General features: G+C 41.0%; 1 protein-coding gene across 2 annotated transcripts in view; it reads left to right on the top strand.

The window, feature by feature from the left end:
- Positions 1-16626, top strand: part of Zcchc4 (zinc finger, CCHC domain containing 4) — a 52282-nt gene extending 35656 nt beyond the window's left edge. For both annotated transcript variants that reach the window (XM_013518061.1, XM_005392038.2), the window contains exons 9-13: positions 8023-8144; positions 8385-8460; positions 10753-10804; positions 11654-11798; positions 15002-16626. In XM_013518061.1, coding sequence (XP_013373515.1) covers positions 8023-8144; positions 8385-8460; positions 10753-10804; positions 11654-11798; positions 15002-15137 — 531 coding nt within the window. In that variant the 3' untranslated portion in view covers positions 15138-16626. The remainder of the gene's footprint in view (positions 1-8022; positions 8145-8384; positions 8461-10752; positions 10805-11653; positions 11799-15001) is intronic.
- Positions 16627-17225: the final 599 nt, after the last annotated feature.

The raw sequence follows: 17225 nt of genomic DNA, 5'->3' as shown, positions 1-17225 counted from the left end.
CACCCAGCCTGGTCCCAATCTTTCTAACGTTATAAAGGGATATGCCATGATCAAAATCATTTCAAAGTTCTGAAAGAAACAGTGTTGCCAAAAATGAGGGAGGACCTTACCTGCATTTCCCCAGCAGCAAGTGTTATAATTTTCAATGACAGTATTCACTTCTATTCATTTTTAAAATCACTTTTTGTATAGTTATAATCACAGAAGACAATTTTGAATTTTTTCTTCTCTTTTTATAAGTGTACATTTATTTATTTATTGAGGCACGGTCTGGCTCTATAGTCCATGCTGGCCTGGAACTCCCTGCATAGCCCAGGATGGCCTCACACTCAGGATCTCTTGCCTCAGCCACCTGAGTGCAGAGATTACAGGTGTGTGCTGCCGCACCCAGCCTTTTTAAAGGTACTCATATAATAGTCCTTATGTTTTTAATAGCTTTAGATTATATCGGTAAGGGGCTGTTTACTGTTCCCTTCTTTTGGGACTATAGGTTGCTTCTGCCTTTTAGGTACTGTGGGTAACACTGCTATAAGCATCTCTTTTGTATATAATTTTCTCATAGTTCACATAACTTCCTTAAAATAGATTCCCCCCCTCAAAAAATAAGATTTCCAAAACTGAGATTACCTTCTCAGATTGAATGGATATTTTTATAGCTTTTGAGCCATGGTAACAGACTTCATCTAAAAGTGTGCAGCATAAGCCATTTTAACTTTGACCTGAGCTCTGCTTCAGGTGTAGTCTTCAATGTAGAGCCTGTCAAAGCTGTTTGTGTTCCTTTTAGGGCATCCAGTTTTCTGGGTTCTTATCTGAGGGATGCTTCTAGAACTGATGTCTGTGATGCAGCAATAGCTGACCTCTTCTGAAGACATTAACTGAGTGAAGGCATCCAGCTTCCAGCAGCACCTGCTGCCTTTGGCAGTGACTAGTGCAATGTGTTGCACATAGTAGGTGCTCTGTGTACATGATTAAATGGAAAAGAACATGAACTCTAGAGTGGAAAGGATCTAGGTTTTAACCCTTTTCTGTTGCTTATTTAACCTCTGCAAAGCTCCTCTTACCTGCTAGATGAGTATGAGTAATAATGACGCCTGTCTTACAAGATGATGCATGAAAAACCTTAACCAAGTGCTTAACCTACGTGGGTATATAGGAAAGGGCACTGTCTTTCGGAATCCCAAAGCGGGGGCAAAACTTCCTCAGGCCCTTCTTGGTACAGCATTTAAGACATTGAAGTCGGGGAACCCGGGGTCCTCAGAAGACTGCTGCGTCCACATGTAGGGAAGCATTTTTCCTGTGCACAAGAATGTGCGTGGGTGAGGAGGCAAAGAGGGCAGACCCAGTCCCTTGCTTGTTCCACGGGGCAGCCTGTGGAACTGGCAAAGAGCTTTGGAGATGCTGGAGGAAGAGTTTTGAGGGATAGCTGCAAAGCCCCAGCCACCTGGAAATAATCACACAGTTCAGTGTACTGGTGGAAAACGCTCAGGTTAGATTGTGTGTGCCTACCAGTGAAAGCCAGCCTTGGAAAAGGAAGATGAGATTAAAATGTGCAAAATAAGGCATTTTTCATCATTCCTCTTAACGGTGAGGACAGTTCTGCCCACTAACTACTCACCAGTCTCACCGTATGTCCTGAACACTTACCAAACTTGCTGTCCCTCCCCTTGACAAGTTTTGTCTTGCTTTAGTTTTTGAAAATGTCTTTGGACCTGTTGTTATTATTTTTTTTATTTTAAAGAGAATAAAAAATTTAAAAAGAACATTAAAAATGGTACAGAGTTTCAAAACAACATGATAGGAAATCAACAAGAGTTGTTATATTGCATATTGTTATCGTCAAAGTAGTTGCTCAGATTACCAGTGATAGGCATGCTGTTGTTATTATTCCTTCCTGAACTTTGCTTTCTTCCTTTTCCTTCTTTTGTTACTTTAACTTAATTTTCCACATTTTTCTGTGATGCTAGCCTTCATTCTAATGAAAAATTTGAAAAATCTCCTCTTCTCTACAGATCTTTTCTCCTAGTCCTTGATTGGGCTTTTTTTCCTGACATCAAACTCCCCATCTACATTGAAGTAAAAGAAACAAAGCAAAGTCATAAAATCTCTTTTTTGAAAATACTTTTCAGGTAAAAAGTAGGCAGAAATGCTGCAGATCTTCATAAAATATAAATTATGTAGACTCTTCAGTGATGAAGCACTTGGTAAGTACAGAATAAAGTAGTTACCAGAGGCCTAGGACACCAGGAGTTTTATTAAGGCCAAATTAGAATTAACCTCTGTGGGTGTAAGAAATTCTGATTTAGAGTCGGAATTGTTCCAGTCCTGCCACTGCGCTTTAGCAGCTATTTAATCATGGGGGAGTCACTTGGTCTTTCCAGTGTCTATTTCCTGACCTGTAAAGCAAAATGATTCAGCCGGACAGGGGATGGTGGTGGCAGCAAGTGTCTCTCTTAGTACTAAGTCAGGGAAATTGGTCGTGATCTCAGAGACTCTGCTGCGAACACGAGGGGCAAGTAACAGAGGAGTGTGGCTGAGTAGCGGTGTCCACCACAGGGGCAGGGAGGGGTGGCCTTCGTGTCCCATAGGCACCACATCTGAATGCTGTGTTCTCACCTCTCCTCCCTTAAATGTGCTGTCCTCTTGCTTCTGCTTAGCATGGGCTGCTTGTCTAGAGTGTTACAAGTAGACATCTTTGCTTTTGTCCAAGCTATTGTGTTTAAAAATCTGCCTGTATGAGAAACTTTTTCAAGGCTAGTTCCGTGGTCAGAAAAGAAAATACTTGGCAGGAATTTATGCGAAATTATTGTTCGTTGAAATTACTGTTCATTGAAAGATGGCAACCAAAGTTCTTGAAACTTAATCTGTGGCGCACATTTAGAGGGTTTTGAGTGAAAAGGGAGATAAGAGATATATGGGAATTTTAAATAAGAAATAGATGGGAATTTTAAATAAAAGATTACTTACGATACGTGGGATAAGCTGGTTGGTGGAGCACTTGGGCCCTTTGTGTATACTGAAGTCCAAGAGAACGCAGTTCACAGAGAGCTGTGGGGTGCTAGTACTCGGTCTTGCTTAATCTTTGTGCCCTGGCACGGTGCCTGGAACATAGTAGGTACAGAACAGGTTTGCTGACTTGGATGTCTTGGTTCTCCCAATAACTAGTTTCAGTCTCATGCTACAGAAGACATTTGTGTCTAGATCAAATTAAAAGTTGGGAATTGCAGAGATTTTGTGCTTTCCCTCATTTCTATACAGTACTTCATCACATTAATCAGTTCCATGGGAGAAATTTTCTATCTGAAAATGCCTCTCATCATCATTGTGAGTGAAATGTCAGGGATAATGATGGGGAAATGGTGTATCAGCTCTACCACCAGTGATATGCAATTTGCAAAATTGTGTTTGCTTTACAGCACTTCCACAGGAGGTTTATTTGTGTGGATGAAGCTATGAAATATGGATGTATGTTAGAGGTACATTAATTTACTCGAGCAGCATGCATTTTACATACCATATGTTTATAGTTAATTAGCACAACAAACCCACATTTAAAAATAATAATAATCTCAATTAGGTTATGCAAAATCCAGCAATCAGCCACCTTCCTGACATATAACATTCTTCGACTCCTTGGGTAACCATAAAGAAATTGTTCTCCTCCCCTCTTCCATCTGCTATCTATTATATTGCATAGAATATTCCATATATTAGAAATCTTTCCACAATATTATTTCCCAGCATATGAAAATCTTTGTGAGAATCTCATGGGAAGAGTTGCTTTCCTTATGATACTCATAAATTTATGTTCAAAATCTTCATTGAATTTAATAAGGGTCCATGTTTTTTTGAGTACACAAAGGACAGCATTAGTTAAAAATTAGAAATTTAAATCATTTTAAAAGAAAACTACTTCAGGCACCATTTTAAGGTGATTTTGAAGTAAAATCTATTTTCGCCTATTAGTCTCTAATAGGTAACATATATTCATAGAATTTTGAAAGTTGGACAGAACAGAGGTAACCTGGGCTGACTTCCCAGTATAATAATCCTCTCTGATAAATTCGTGACAAGCCGTCATCGAGCTTTACTTGAATGCTCTCAGTGAGCAGAGACCTACAGCCTTACAAGGCAACTCCATTTATTTAATAGCTCTAATCGTTAGAAAATTTTCTTATGTTGAGATAAAATATGCTCCCCATTAACTTCTACCCATTGGTCCTAGTTCTGTTCTTTGAAGCAATAAAGGGTAAGTCTAAGTTCTATTCCGTTTGACACCCCTTCAATTATAAAATAGCTGTCAGTTCCTCCCAGTCTTCTCTTTTCTGAATAAACATCCCCAATTTGTCCAAGGGGAAATCCCATTCATTCCCATTATTTCCAGTAGAGGTGAGCCGGTTTTATCAGTGTCTCTCTTAAACCGTGACCAAGCACAGGGTGCAGGTGTGGTCTGTCTGGCAGGAGCCCTCCTGGCTGGGACAGTGCACTTGCATAGAGGCTGCCCGGGAGCCTGCGGCCTCTGCACTGGCGCGGGGCTGTGCACTCACTGTACAGCCAGCCGGAAAGCCCTGGGGATCTGTGCGCTGTGTCCTGGCCCTTACAGCCCAAGCTTAGGAACCGGCCCTTCTCAGGGCAGCCCCCGGTAAATCTGGTGTGCACTTGCATTAAGCCCGGCGAGGCCTTGGCGAGACCAAGGATCCACCATCAAAGGCCTCTCTGTCACCAGGTGCTTACATTTTTGTGATTCGCTTACTAGCTTGCAGCTGTGCTGTAAGCTCCTCGGTGTATTCTTGCTCAGAATTGAACCATGTTGACCCTTGTCGGAAAGTTGCGATCTACCTGTGTTGAGCCCACACAAAACTCTTGGTATTCTTGTGGATGATCTGAAGTCGTGGTTCTCAAGCTTGAGTGTGCCGGGAGGCCTTGTTAACACGCACTGCTGGGCCACTCCCAGGGCTTCAGATTGATTAGGCCCTCTGCCGGTGGTGGAGACGTTGCATTTCTCACAGAGCCCCGGTGAGGCCGCTGTTGCCTGCACACCTGGAGAATCACTGATCTAAGGACAGAGTTAGTGACCAGGTGGGCTCCTAGCAGAGCCAAAGCCAAACCGAGAGTGTGTGTGGACAGCAGGGGAGGAGGAGAGCCAAGACACTAATAGAGACCATGCTGGTAGCTTCAGTGTACTGTCAAGACACTCCGTTGAAAGGCAAAGCAGGGATCTTGAGGAGAGGTGAGTGTTGGAGAACAGCTGCAGTGGGTATGCTGTCTGCGTCTCCATCTTCCCACCATATGCCAGGCCCTGGACTCGGCAATTTACATGCATCTCATTTAGCCCTTCCAGCAGCCGAGGTGGGAGTCGGCAGCCTCTTCTTACAGGGCGAAACATGTGAACTTGCCTAGGGAGTGAGTGGCAGGGCCACAGTCTGGCCTCAAACCGGTGTTCCGCCTGAATGAGAGAGGAAAGATAGTGGACAGCCAGGCTGTGCCTAGGCTCGGTGAGCTGAAGGCTGGCACCCAGCACGCTTTACACACACAAAGGAATGTCTCGGGGGCAGATTTTTAATGCTGGTTTTTTGTTTTTTGAGACAGCATCTTACTATGCAGTTCAGGCTGGCCTTGAACTCAGTATGTAGCCCATACTGGCCTCAAACTCACGGTGGTCCTCCTGCCTCAGCCTCCTGAGTGCTGGGATTATAGGTGTGTGTACCACACCCGACTTTTTAATGCTGATAACACCTATTTTTTTTTTTTTTTTGGTGGTGGTGGTAGTACTGGGGATGGAACCTGAGGGCACTCTCCCACTGAGCTACATTCCTTTCTTTTTTAAAAATTTATTGGTACAATTTAAATATATATATTGATTGCATTCATCATAGGGAATTTGTATCTGTACATCATATATCTTTGTACCTCTTCTTTTCCCCATTCCTCTCCCCTCCTTTCAACCGCTCTTTGCCTTCTTATGTACGAAGCTTTGTTTCCATTTTATCCTTCTTTTCTTGTTTTTTCTTTTCCCTTCCTTCCTTTCCCTTCCCCTCTCCCCCCTCCCTAGTTCCTCTTTCTTTTTGAACAATTTCTTCCTATTTCACAATTCCTGTTATACATTTTTCTTCTTATTTACAGTTTCAGTTTTTCACACCAGAGAGATAATGTGGTATTTACACATGCATGTCTGATTTATTTCACTTAAGAGTATGGTCTCAAAGTCCATCCAGTTAGCTATAAATGACTCAAGTTCATTCTTTATGGCAGAGTAGTACTCCATTGTATATAAAATAAATCTTTTTTTTATCCATTCTAGTTGATGGGCATTGGGGTTTCCAAAGTTTAGCTATTACAAACTGCTGCTATAAACATGGGTGTGCATATATCACTGTGGTATGATCCTTTTAATTTTTTTTAGGAAGATACTAAGAAAGGGAATAGCTGGGTTGTATCTTTACTCTTGGTGGTTTCTTTTGCTCTGCAAAAGTTTTTTAATAAGATGAGGTCCCACTTGTTGATTCTTTGTGATAGTTCCTATGTGGTTGTGTGACTGGGGTTTTGTTCATGAAGTCTTTGCCTTCATCAGTGTCTTCAAGAGTTCTACCGATTTTCTCTTACAGCAGATTTATTGTTTCCATTTTAATATTTAGATCTTTAATCCATTTTGACTTTAGTTTAGTGCATGGTGATAGACATGGGTCTAGATTTAGTCTTTGGCCTGTGGAAAGTCAGTTTTTCCAGCACCATTTATTGAAGAAGCTATCTTTCTTCCAGTGAAGGTATTTCACTCCTTTGTCAAAGATCAGATGACTGAGTGTGTTTGGAGTTGTTTCTGCATCTTCTGATCTGTTCCGTTGATCCTTAGGTCTTTTTTTTTTTTTTTTTTTTTTTTTTTTTTGCCAGTACCATGCTGTTTTTTTGTCACAGCATAAGCTATATCCCTACTCCTTTTTTATTTTATATTTGGAGATATCTCATTAAGTTGCTCAGGCTTGCCTCAAACTGGTGATCTTCCTGTCTCAGCCTCCTGAGTAACTAGGATTACAGGCATGCACCATTGTGCCTAGTCTAAAATCTAACTTCTTAACTATGTAATAGAGTATCTTATAAAGTCTGTTGTATTGGATGAAATATTCGAGTCATTCTCTTGATCGCAGATAACCCATATTTATCACAACAACTTGTATCTTTCTTATAATGAAATTTCACTGCCATGGAGGCCTCCCTGAGGCTGTTAATTAATAAGAGGACTCTTGCTTTTAAGTACTTATTTTTAGCCAGGCATGGTGGCACATGCCTGTAATCCCAGCACTCGGGAGGCTGAGGCAGGAGAATCATTGTGATTTTATGGCCAGCCTGAGCTATAAAGTGAGTTCAAGACCAGCCTGAACTGCATAGCAAGACCCTGTCTCAAAAAGACAAAAAAAAAAAAAAAAAAAAGAACTTAATATTAAATCCTTTGATTTAACCTGTATCTTGGCATTGGTTTCTTTATTGTATTAGTCACTTTTCATTGCTAGGACAGAATCCCTGACACGGACAACTTAAAGGGGAGGAGAGGGCTGCGGATGTAGCTCAGTGGTAGAGTGTTTGCCTGACATGCACAAGGCTCTGAGTTCCTTCCCCAGTACCACACACACACAAACACACACACACACAAACAAACAAACAAACAAACAAAATAAAAGGAGAGGAGAGGTTTATTTTGGCTCACAGTTCCAAAGTTTCAGTCCATGGTCTAGTGGCTGTAAGACAGAAACATTATGGAAGGGCATGGCCGAGGAAAGCTGCTGATTTAGGGCAGCCAAGAAGCAGGGTAAGCTAGGAAGAACCAGAGAGAAAGGGGCCAGGGACCAGATACAGTCCCTAAGGTCAGACCCCCTCTAGGTCATGACCCGGAGACATCCAGAGGTATGCTTTATGAATGTCCTAGGCAGCTCTCAAGCTTCTCAACATTAACTGTCACACTTGTTTATTGGTTTAAGACATTTAGGGAATGGCTTGTGTAAATTTTCTTTTTACTTTTTTTTAACTTTGTAGGTAGATTATGATAACCATGCACTTTATAAACATGGAAAGACAGGTCGGAAACAATCTCCTGTGCGTATATTTACGAACATTCCACCCAACAAAATACCCCTTCCTACTGAAGAAGGGTACAGGTAAGATCGGTAGGACTTAAAATTCACAAGTCACCCAGTATATGGTTCCATTACCTAAATATAAAGTGCTTTCAATATTGAATCATTTAGTTCTTCTGTTGTTTTAAAATTTGGTCCATAATTTTATATTGAATTCTGATTACATCTAGCTTTTGGAACAACTGTCTTGTAAACCTGTCTGCACTGTTAGACTCAATAAATACTGTATATGCTGCTGATTTTGCTGTCTTCCCTTTTTAGATTTTGCCCTCTGTGTCAGCGATACGTTTCTCTTGAAAATCAACACTGTGAGCACTGTAATTCTTGCACATCCAAGGTAGAGCTTCCTTGTCTAGTGCATTTTTACTTAAATATAGTAGTTATATTTTAGTTTACTAGTCTTAGTCTTTTTTAAAGCTTTCTTACTATTACAGTTTGTGTTAATATGTATTAGCGTCATTAATTATACTTTAATATAATAGTACTTTATTTCTAATTATAGAGTACAGAAGGCTTGTTAAAGTTCTTCCTTCATCATCATCAACAGTTCCTTGAATTCATTTTCATGTAGTGCTCTGTGACTGCTAAAATTAGGAGTGTTTCAAATAAGGCACTAAATGAGTGCTAAATTTATATCCCTATTGAGGGCAAAATTATGCTGTTTTAAATAAGGCATTGAACTGTTAGATACCATCAGTTTTCTAGTGAAGTAAAAATTAATAACATGTGCCATGCACTTTTTGTGTGTCAGGCCCTTTGCTGAGAGTTCTACGTGGATTAACTCACTGCTCATGGTAGCCTTGTGAGGTAGATACAGTTAGTCCCTGCTTTTTCACAGGTGAAGGACTTTTACGGGACAAATCTATTTATTTATTAAGCTGTTATTTTTTCTTAATAAACTTTATTTTTAAAAAGAGTTTTAGGGACTGGAGATACGGTTTAGCAACATAGCGCCTGCCTGGCAAGTGCTAGGTCCTGAGTTCTATTCCCAGTACCAAAAAATAAAAAATAAAAAAAGTTTTAGTCTGGTGTGGTGGCACATGCCTGTAATCCCAGCACTCAGGAAGCTGAGGCAGGAGGATTGTACAAGTTCGAGGCCAGCCTGGACTACCTAGTGAGTTGAAGACCACCCTGAACTGCATAGTGAGATCTTGTCTCAAAAAAGTAATTTAAAAAAACCCATTTTGGGTTCACAGCAAAGTTGAGGGGAAGGTACAAAAGTTTCCCACCTCCCCTTGCCCAGTTTCCCCTGCGTGAACACTGCGCTGGGCTCTGCTGTTGTTCCGGCTGATGCCCTCCACGGACATGTCCCGACACTCAGAGCCCCTGGTTTACATTCAGGCTCACTCTTGGTGCTGCACGTTCTGTGAGCAGGGCGACTGTACAAGAACTGTACCGTTTTTAGTGTTCTCTAAAAATCCGCTCTGCCTGTTCCTTCCTGCCTCTCTACCCGCTAGCAAACACTGACCCTTGTCCAGAGTGCCCTGTGCCTGGAATACCCAGTACGTATGAGGCCATTTCAGCTTAGCTTCTTTCGCTTAGGCATTTGAAGTTCCCCTGGGTTTGGTTGTTTTTTTTTTTTTTAATGACTTCCTAGCTCGTTGTTACGATACTCATTTCTGGCTGGATCACCGTTTGTTTAGCCGTTCCCCTACTGGAGAGTATCTTGTTGCTTCCAAGTTTGAGCAATTCCAAATAAACCTCCTATTTAGTTTTCAGGAAGGCAGGATGACCCTTAAGTTTCTTTGTTTATTTTAATGAAATCCAGTAAGAGAGTGCATGTGGAGTTTAGTGGGGCTTTTACACATACATAATTTATTCTCTGAAGAAAAGGCCACATTTATGTACATATTAGAAAGTACAATTTTCGTGATTATATAGTTTAACTGTACTTGTTTGTAACTCTGATGACACTTCTGATTGTATGTTTTCACTGAGTTTGGGAATAATCTGTAGTATGCCCAGAACGTATAGGATATAAAGTTGAGGAAAATAAAACTTTATTCTATGCAGATGTATACATAGATGGGAAAAATAAATGAGCAGGGAAAGGTTGACGCGGATACCGGACTAGGTGTCAGGCTGTGGGCGCGACGTGATGGGAGGGGACTTTCTGGGGCCCTTGGCGTCCGCTCCTTACCTGGAGTGCACCCTTGCAGTGCTCAGTCCTCAGACCTGTGTTCTTTGTGCTCTTCTGGGTGTTTTATTTGAGTTTTAAAATGACTCAAGTAGTGACTGTAATCTGTCTGTCTAAATTACGGAAAGCTCTCAAACCCGAGTTTCATGAAGGATTGTGTAGTAGGGACATGAAATTCTGAATCATTAACTCCCTTGAAATTTTCATTGGAGTCTTTTGTGTGTATTGGGTTGCTTGAACTGGAGTGGATTTTCGAGATCATTTAGATAAATCTCCTCGTTTCACAGTTACAGCAATTGAGGCCCATCAAGGAGGCATTTGAGTTGAGTGGAGAAAGGCATAAATTAAAATCAAAGTATTTAATTGTGAAGCCAGGAAAGGGAGAAATAAGAATGAATAATTTACACCCGTCTTAATAAGACATTTTAATTTTTAATTGTGGAACTTGATTTTTAATAACAAATTAAACATAATTTAAAATTATTTTTGTAGGATGGCAGGAAATGGAAGCACTGCTTTCTCTGCAAAAAGTGTGTAAAGCCTTGTAAGTAATGAGAGTTGTTTAAGATCCTGTGAAAACATGTTTGATGATTTTCCTTCATCTAAATAGGGTTTTTACTTATTTGCATTTATATCAGAAAAATAATGAATGTACAGTCTCGCATTAACTTGTCTGCTTTCTAATGTCCATTCTTACCTGTGTGGACGTTCTGTCTTTCATGAGGAGGATGCCTGCTGACCTGTGTCAGTGTGACTTCTGCCCTGACTATTTTAACAGGATACTGTGCCGTCCTGCCAGCCTCCTTTGTGACAGTGGCTGTCAGTTTGTGATTTCTTGGGGAAGGAAGGGCTGAATTTGTTGCCTTGTAACTGAACAAAATTAGTTGGTTTACATGGGATTCCAAATTCTTTGTTTTAGTCTCTGTAGGAAAATTAAAACTAGCTATGCAAGCCAGCCACAGTGCTTTTGGTTTTTTGGTTTTTGGTTTTTGGTTTTTGGTTTTTTTTTTAGACAAGGTCTTCTATGCAGTCCAGGCTGGCCTCAAACTCTCACTGATCCTCCTGTGTCGGCCTCCGAGTGTTGGGACTACAGGTGTGTACCGCCACGCCCGGCAACCACAGTGTTTGAAGTAAACACAATTCATGCATCCTATCTTAAAAAGTTAGTAGCCAGGCGTGGTGGCACACGGCTGTAATCCCAGCACTCAGGAGGCTGAGGCGGGAGGATCATTGTGAATTCGAGCCCAGCCTGGGCTACAAAGTGAGTTCCAGGCCAGCCCGAACTGCATAACAAGACCCTGTCTCAAAAAGACAAAAAAAAAAAGAAAAAAAAAGTTAGTAAAAGGAAAAATGGTGTTAAATGAACTTCTAAACCTTAATTTTTATTTTACAGCCTGGATCCACTGTAGCTTTTGCAATCGCTGTGCTGTCGCACATCATTCATGTGATGGCCCTAAAGATGGCTGCTTTATTTGTGGAGAACGGGATCATAAACGCAGTTCTTGCCCTAACATCAGCACCTTGAGGAAAGCCAGCAAGTTAGTTGAATTCTTTTATTTGCCGTAAAACGACTTTTCCTCGTGTGCATTGTATGGCTCAGTCTACAAAAGTACACAGCGTTTGGAGAACTGAGACATGGTCATCTTCCCTGTTACTTAGCATTCACATAGATGGGGAAGGGATTATTTGCAGATTACCAGATGGCCAGATTTACTCTTCCTTGGAAATTGAGATTAGGATAAAAATATCAAGCCATCATGTGATCTGTAACTTAAAAAATTTAGATGAATATTAAAGTCTTTGATACTTTAGTAACTTCTTATAATTATTTTTCATTTGTTTATTTTTAGTTTTTTAGCCAATGGAAAATATTTTTTTCATTGAAGTCCAGCTGCTTGAATTCTGCCTTCTATTAAACTGTCACTTTTGTGATGGCTGGGGGTGGTGGCGCACACCTGTAATCCCAGCACTCGGGAGGCTGAGGCAGGAGGATGGTTGTGTGTTCGAGACCAGCCTGCGCTACAAAGTAAGCTCAAGGCCAGCCTGAACTGCATAGCGAGACCCTGTCTCAAAAAAAGACAAAAATTAATTAATTAATTAATTAATTGTCTCATAAATTATTTACAGCAAGTAATCCAAGGTAGAAGTGGAATTGTAAACAGTTAAATGAAAAAAATCTTATGAATATTCCTTAGGAACCTTCAGAAATAGAGTGCAACCTAATAGACTCCCTGGTCTAGGGTTGTTGTCATTCGCAGTGTCATTTTGAGTGGAAATATCAGGTAATACATTCTTTGCCTTTAATTCTGTGGATCTGTGAAACATAGAAAATGAGGTCACATTTGGTAATACTGTATACTGTAGCCTCTTCATTGCTTTTAAATAGGTAGTATATTTGGTAGTGCCATATTGTTTTCTTTAGAGGAAATCATCTAGTGTCTTTCAGTATTGGATTTTTATCAGGTTTTGTTTGCTTGCTTTTTGTATGCTATATACCACAGGATGGTCCTGAATTTTAGATCTTTCTGCCTCAGCCTCATGAGTACAAGGATTACAGCATGTGTCACCACACCTGGCTCAGATTTTACCAATTCTAGTTCCAGTAGACAATCTCTTAAAATGTGGTATATTTGATAATGTAAATAGTATTACTTTCTCCTCTCCAGAGACTCCTAAATTCCTGTTAACAGTGCTTTGAAAAGCACTTTAAAAATGAAATTGATAGGGAAAAATTATTTTTTTAAATGTTTTTACTTTTAATTTTTTCATCTTTGAGATGGGATTTCACTATGCAGTTCAGGCTGGCCTTGAACTCACTTTGTGGCCCAGGCTGGCCTCGAATTTGCAGTAATCCTCCTGCCCCAGCCTTTCGAGTGCTGGGATTACAGTTGTGCACCACCATGCTTGGCCATTATTTTTCTTTATAAGAGTAAAAACATAATGCTAATAGCTTTGTAGCATGTGTAGCAGGAAAGATCTTTCTATCTCATGCTTTTTACAGCTGTCTTCCATTTTTTTGTTCGTTGTAATTTTCCTGTAGGGGTAGACTAGAATGATGCTGGCTCCCTCTTGTGGTGAAAGCTCACTTTAACAGTTACATAAATCCTACCCTTTAGAGGACAAACAATAGGTCAATTTAATTGTAAGGCAAAATAAAAATTAATGATTTGTACTCAATGAGTTCATCAGAGTTCAAAGAATTTATCCCTGGAAAAATTTATTTTCCTTCTGTTTCTGTTGATTTTATCCCCTAGCGAAATCTCATTCACTTTTAGCCCTGCTTATGAGTAGATGAACTAAAGCAAAATCTAAATTTTGTATACATGGATACATGGCTTCCTTGACTTTCCTGTTAGAGCTTATACTTTACTTCATTAAATTTGCTAAATCACTATTAATCAGGAAACTATCCTACTTTAATAAAATGGCTGAGGAAGGAAAAGATTTATATAAGAAGCACAACACAATAGAAAGATACTAGTTTTATTTTACAAGGTATCCCAGTCCACAGTGCTAATCTAAGTAGAGAAAAATATGAAGTTCTGTATCATGATTGTGCGAAACTACTAGTAATAGCCAATCTTTATTGAATAACTACCGTATAGTTGGCATTTTGCATATTTGAAGAAGCTACAGTCGAGTACGTGGTATCAGGATGATTAAAAGTATAGGTTCTGGAATCAAGCTGGCCTGGCCATTTTCTTCCTGGGTGATCATGATATTACAGAGCCTCACTTTCTTAACCAGATGAAGTTGGTGGGGGGACACTTTTGCTCAGTCTCCCACCTCCTTGACATCATTTCTGTTCCCGAGGCCTCACACACACGATGCCAAGTGAACAGGAAGTGAGCCTCTGTCTGGCCCCTGAGAAGATCAGTTCTGTTAGGGAAGCTCTGCTCCCAGCTTCTGTCCTGGGAAGAACAGAAAGAGCGAGCTTGTTGCTCATGAGAGGTGATCCCAGGGAGCCAGAGAGGTGCCTGCGTGTGCCAGCCTGCTTTTCGCTTCTTGTTAGGGTCAGTGACAAGACCCGTCTGAATGAGCAGAGCAGTATCTTTCCCAGTGGGGGCACATCTGGAACTTAGTTCAGAGAACACCAGAAAAAGGGATCTGTTCTGTTTGATGAGAATGTAGTCATTTTAGGGGGCAAGGGGTTTCAGCTTGTTCATTTTGAAGCTAGGCTTCAAGAAAACGGGGACCACAAAAGATGGACATCCTGTATGGGACCTGCCCAGACTTTTAGATCTACAGGAGAAAAGGAAAATTAGCTGCAGAGCTTATAAAATGGGTCCTTTCAAGTGTGGTCAGGTTTTTCTGTTGTGCTATTTCATTTCACGATCTTTGCCATCACATGTATTATTCTTGCCCTAAAAGATGTGATTCAGGGTTTGAAGATTGATGTGCCTAACCGAGCAGTGTAGACCACCCCTCCAAAAAAAGAAAACCAAATCCCAAAACAAACCCATTGGTGTGGCTGTTTACCTCCGTGGTGTGTTTACCCAAATACTTTGTTCTAAATCTATAGCAACCATCTTTCATAGAAATGTCTTTCCTCAAGCATTTTGCTTAGTCAGGCCTCTATTTCCTTGTTATGGTTAGGATACTGAGGATTTATGCTTACAGTACACTAAATTCTTTCCCTTCTTCTATTTTCTTATTTGGTTAGCTAGTTAATTAAACTTCAGCATAATTACATAATTCACTGTGCTCATTCCAGAAAATAATTTAGCACCTTGTTTTTCAGAGCTGTCAGAAAGCAGAAGCAAAGAAAAAGTAATAAGATGAAAATGGAGACCACTGAAGGACAATCCATGAATCATCCATCTGTTACCGGGAGAAGGAAGAGGAGGGAGAGAGCCCATCAATATCTCTGCTCTTAAATGCCCAGTGCCTGGAGAATGCGGAGATTTACAGTCCAGCCTTTGATGCCATTTTCTGCAAGTGCCACACTGGACTTAAATTCAGTCGCTTTCAAAGGTGATGCCCCGTACCAAGCTCAATAATAGGCAGGTAGCATTTGCTGGTTTATAGTCCTGTCCTCTGCCTCTCAGAGACCGGGGGTTTTCCTCCTCAGCTGGTTTATCAGCTTTTTTGCAGGCTTGTTTTCCACCCTCAGATCTTTCCCAGTTTTATTATGTTGGCCTCTTTTGTCCGAAAAATGGGCATAGTGCTTCTGTTTGCAGGGTCTGAGAAAAATGACAATAGAAACCTGTGAAGTTTGTTCACATTGAACACAAAAATATGTTAATTTAGATATGAAATATTTTGTTAAATAGTAAACAATGGTTCAAACCCCTCTTGCGAAGACTGTAACCTATAATTCTTGTTAGTTTGACTCTGAAAGCGATGGAAAGAATTTTTACAAAGGCACACTAAAGATACACAGATTAAACTAGTTACAATATTATTAAAAATTTATTTTTGCAGTACTTGTTGCCATTGCCCTCTGATTGGAAAGAGTCCCTAAATGTCAGATGGATGAGACATTGCAAGCTAGGCTTTGCTCCCTTACGTCAGTGTCTTCCAACCCATGCTGTAATTTCATCTCTAAACGTAGAGAGGGCGGGATAGTGACTGAGCTCCACTGAGCACCTCGTTCCTTTCCTGACCAGGGAGTCCTGGCTGCGTCTTGGCCAGGTCTCTGGCTGCCTGGAAGCCCACATTGCTTCCCTGTTGTGATGAGAGAGTGTCATTGCTCCACCTCAGCTGTCTGTGCTGGGTGTAAACGAGACTTACCTGGCTCTCAGCCGTGCTGGCAGGGAAGACTGCTGTCCTGGCTTCCGGCAGGGGCCACAGCCCTGAAGGGAGTGGTTTGAGTTCCCCAAACAAGCACTTTACGTCCCCATTTCTCTGCCAGGTATCTGACATTTCTCCTTAAGACTGAGTGGTTTTGGTCTTTTTTCTTCTTCTGTTTTCTCTTTTGGTACCAGAAATTGAAGTCAGGGCCTCGCACTTACCAGGCAGGCGCTGCATCACTGAGCTATATCCCAGGCCCAAGACTGAATAGTTTTGAATGACTTAAATTTGCATAATGACTTTATCCTGTTCCCAAACAACTGCTGTAGTGCCAGTTTGGAGGTGTTTTTTGGCTCGGGTTTAGCAGGAGTTCTGAGAATGCTGCACCCCATCTGGTATTTAAATTTCAAGTGAACTAGGACTGTTTGGTAACGTGATATGAAATACGTGGTCCAGCTGATGAGGGGAGTGTTGTATATTAGGCAGCATCCAAAGATGAATTAAGCTCTGGGGCTTGTAATAAAAATCAGAAAATGACACAGAATACTCCAGGATGTCTCTGCTCAGTAGGGTGGTAGTGTACATCTGGTGACATCAAAGAGGAAATAAATTCTGGGACTTAAAAATCAGAAACACGTTCTTTGACCACTGTTCATTTCGTTTCCTTTTTGTGGTGCTTGGGATGAACCCAGGACTGTGCACATAGTAGGCAAGGACTCTGCCTCACCAGGTCCCCTTTGTCTCCGCAGCAACTTGGGTTGCTGTGACTGTAGGAGAGGCAGGGAGAGAAGGAACTTTGTAAGGTCCCCGTGTTCTCCGCTCTGATTCAGTCCTGGAGAGGACATTGCCTGACTTGCTGGGTTCACTGTATCATGGTGAACTCTGTTGAGTGCTTCTTTGAAACTCAGATGCCTGGCGGACAATGACTACCAAAGAATTGCGTCTTCACAGCCACTGGTTTTTTTTTTTAACCCCTTGCACAGGACTAGGAATTGATCGTAGGACCTTGACACTGAGCTACAATTGTCCCTTAATTGGTTTTTTTTTTTTTTTTTTCAGTTTTGTGACAGGCTCTTGCATTACCAAGTTTCCCAGGCTGAGCTCAAACTTGCAGTCCTCCTGCTCAGCTTCCCACAGTGCTAAGATTGCAGGCCTGTACCACCATACCCAGCTCCAATGGTTATTTCATCTCTAAAATAACATCAATTATAAAATATACCGTTGAAGCTGGA

Source organism: Chinchilla lanigera, unplaced genomic scaffold (genome assembly GCF_000276665.1).
Source record: "Chinchilla lanigera isolate Chin_1 unplaced genomic scaffold, ChiLan1.0 scaffold00042, whole genome shotgun sequence".
In the NCBI taxonomy this organism is placed as follows: domain Eukaryota; kingdom Metazoa; phylum Chordata; class Mammalia; order Rodentia; family Chinchillidae; genus Chinchilla; species Chinchilla lanigera.
This window is presented reverse-complemented; position numbering and strand designations above follow the sequence as displayed.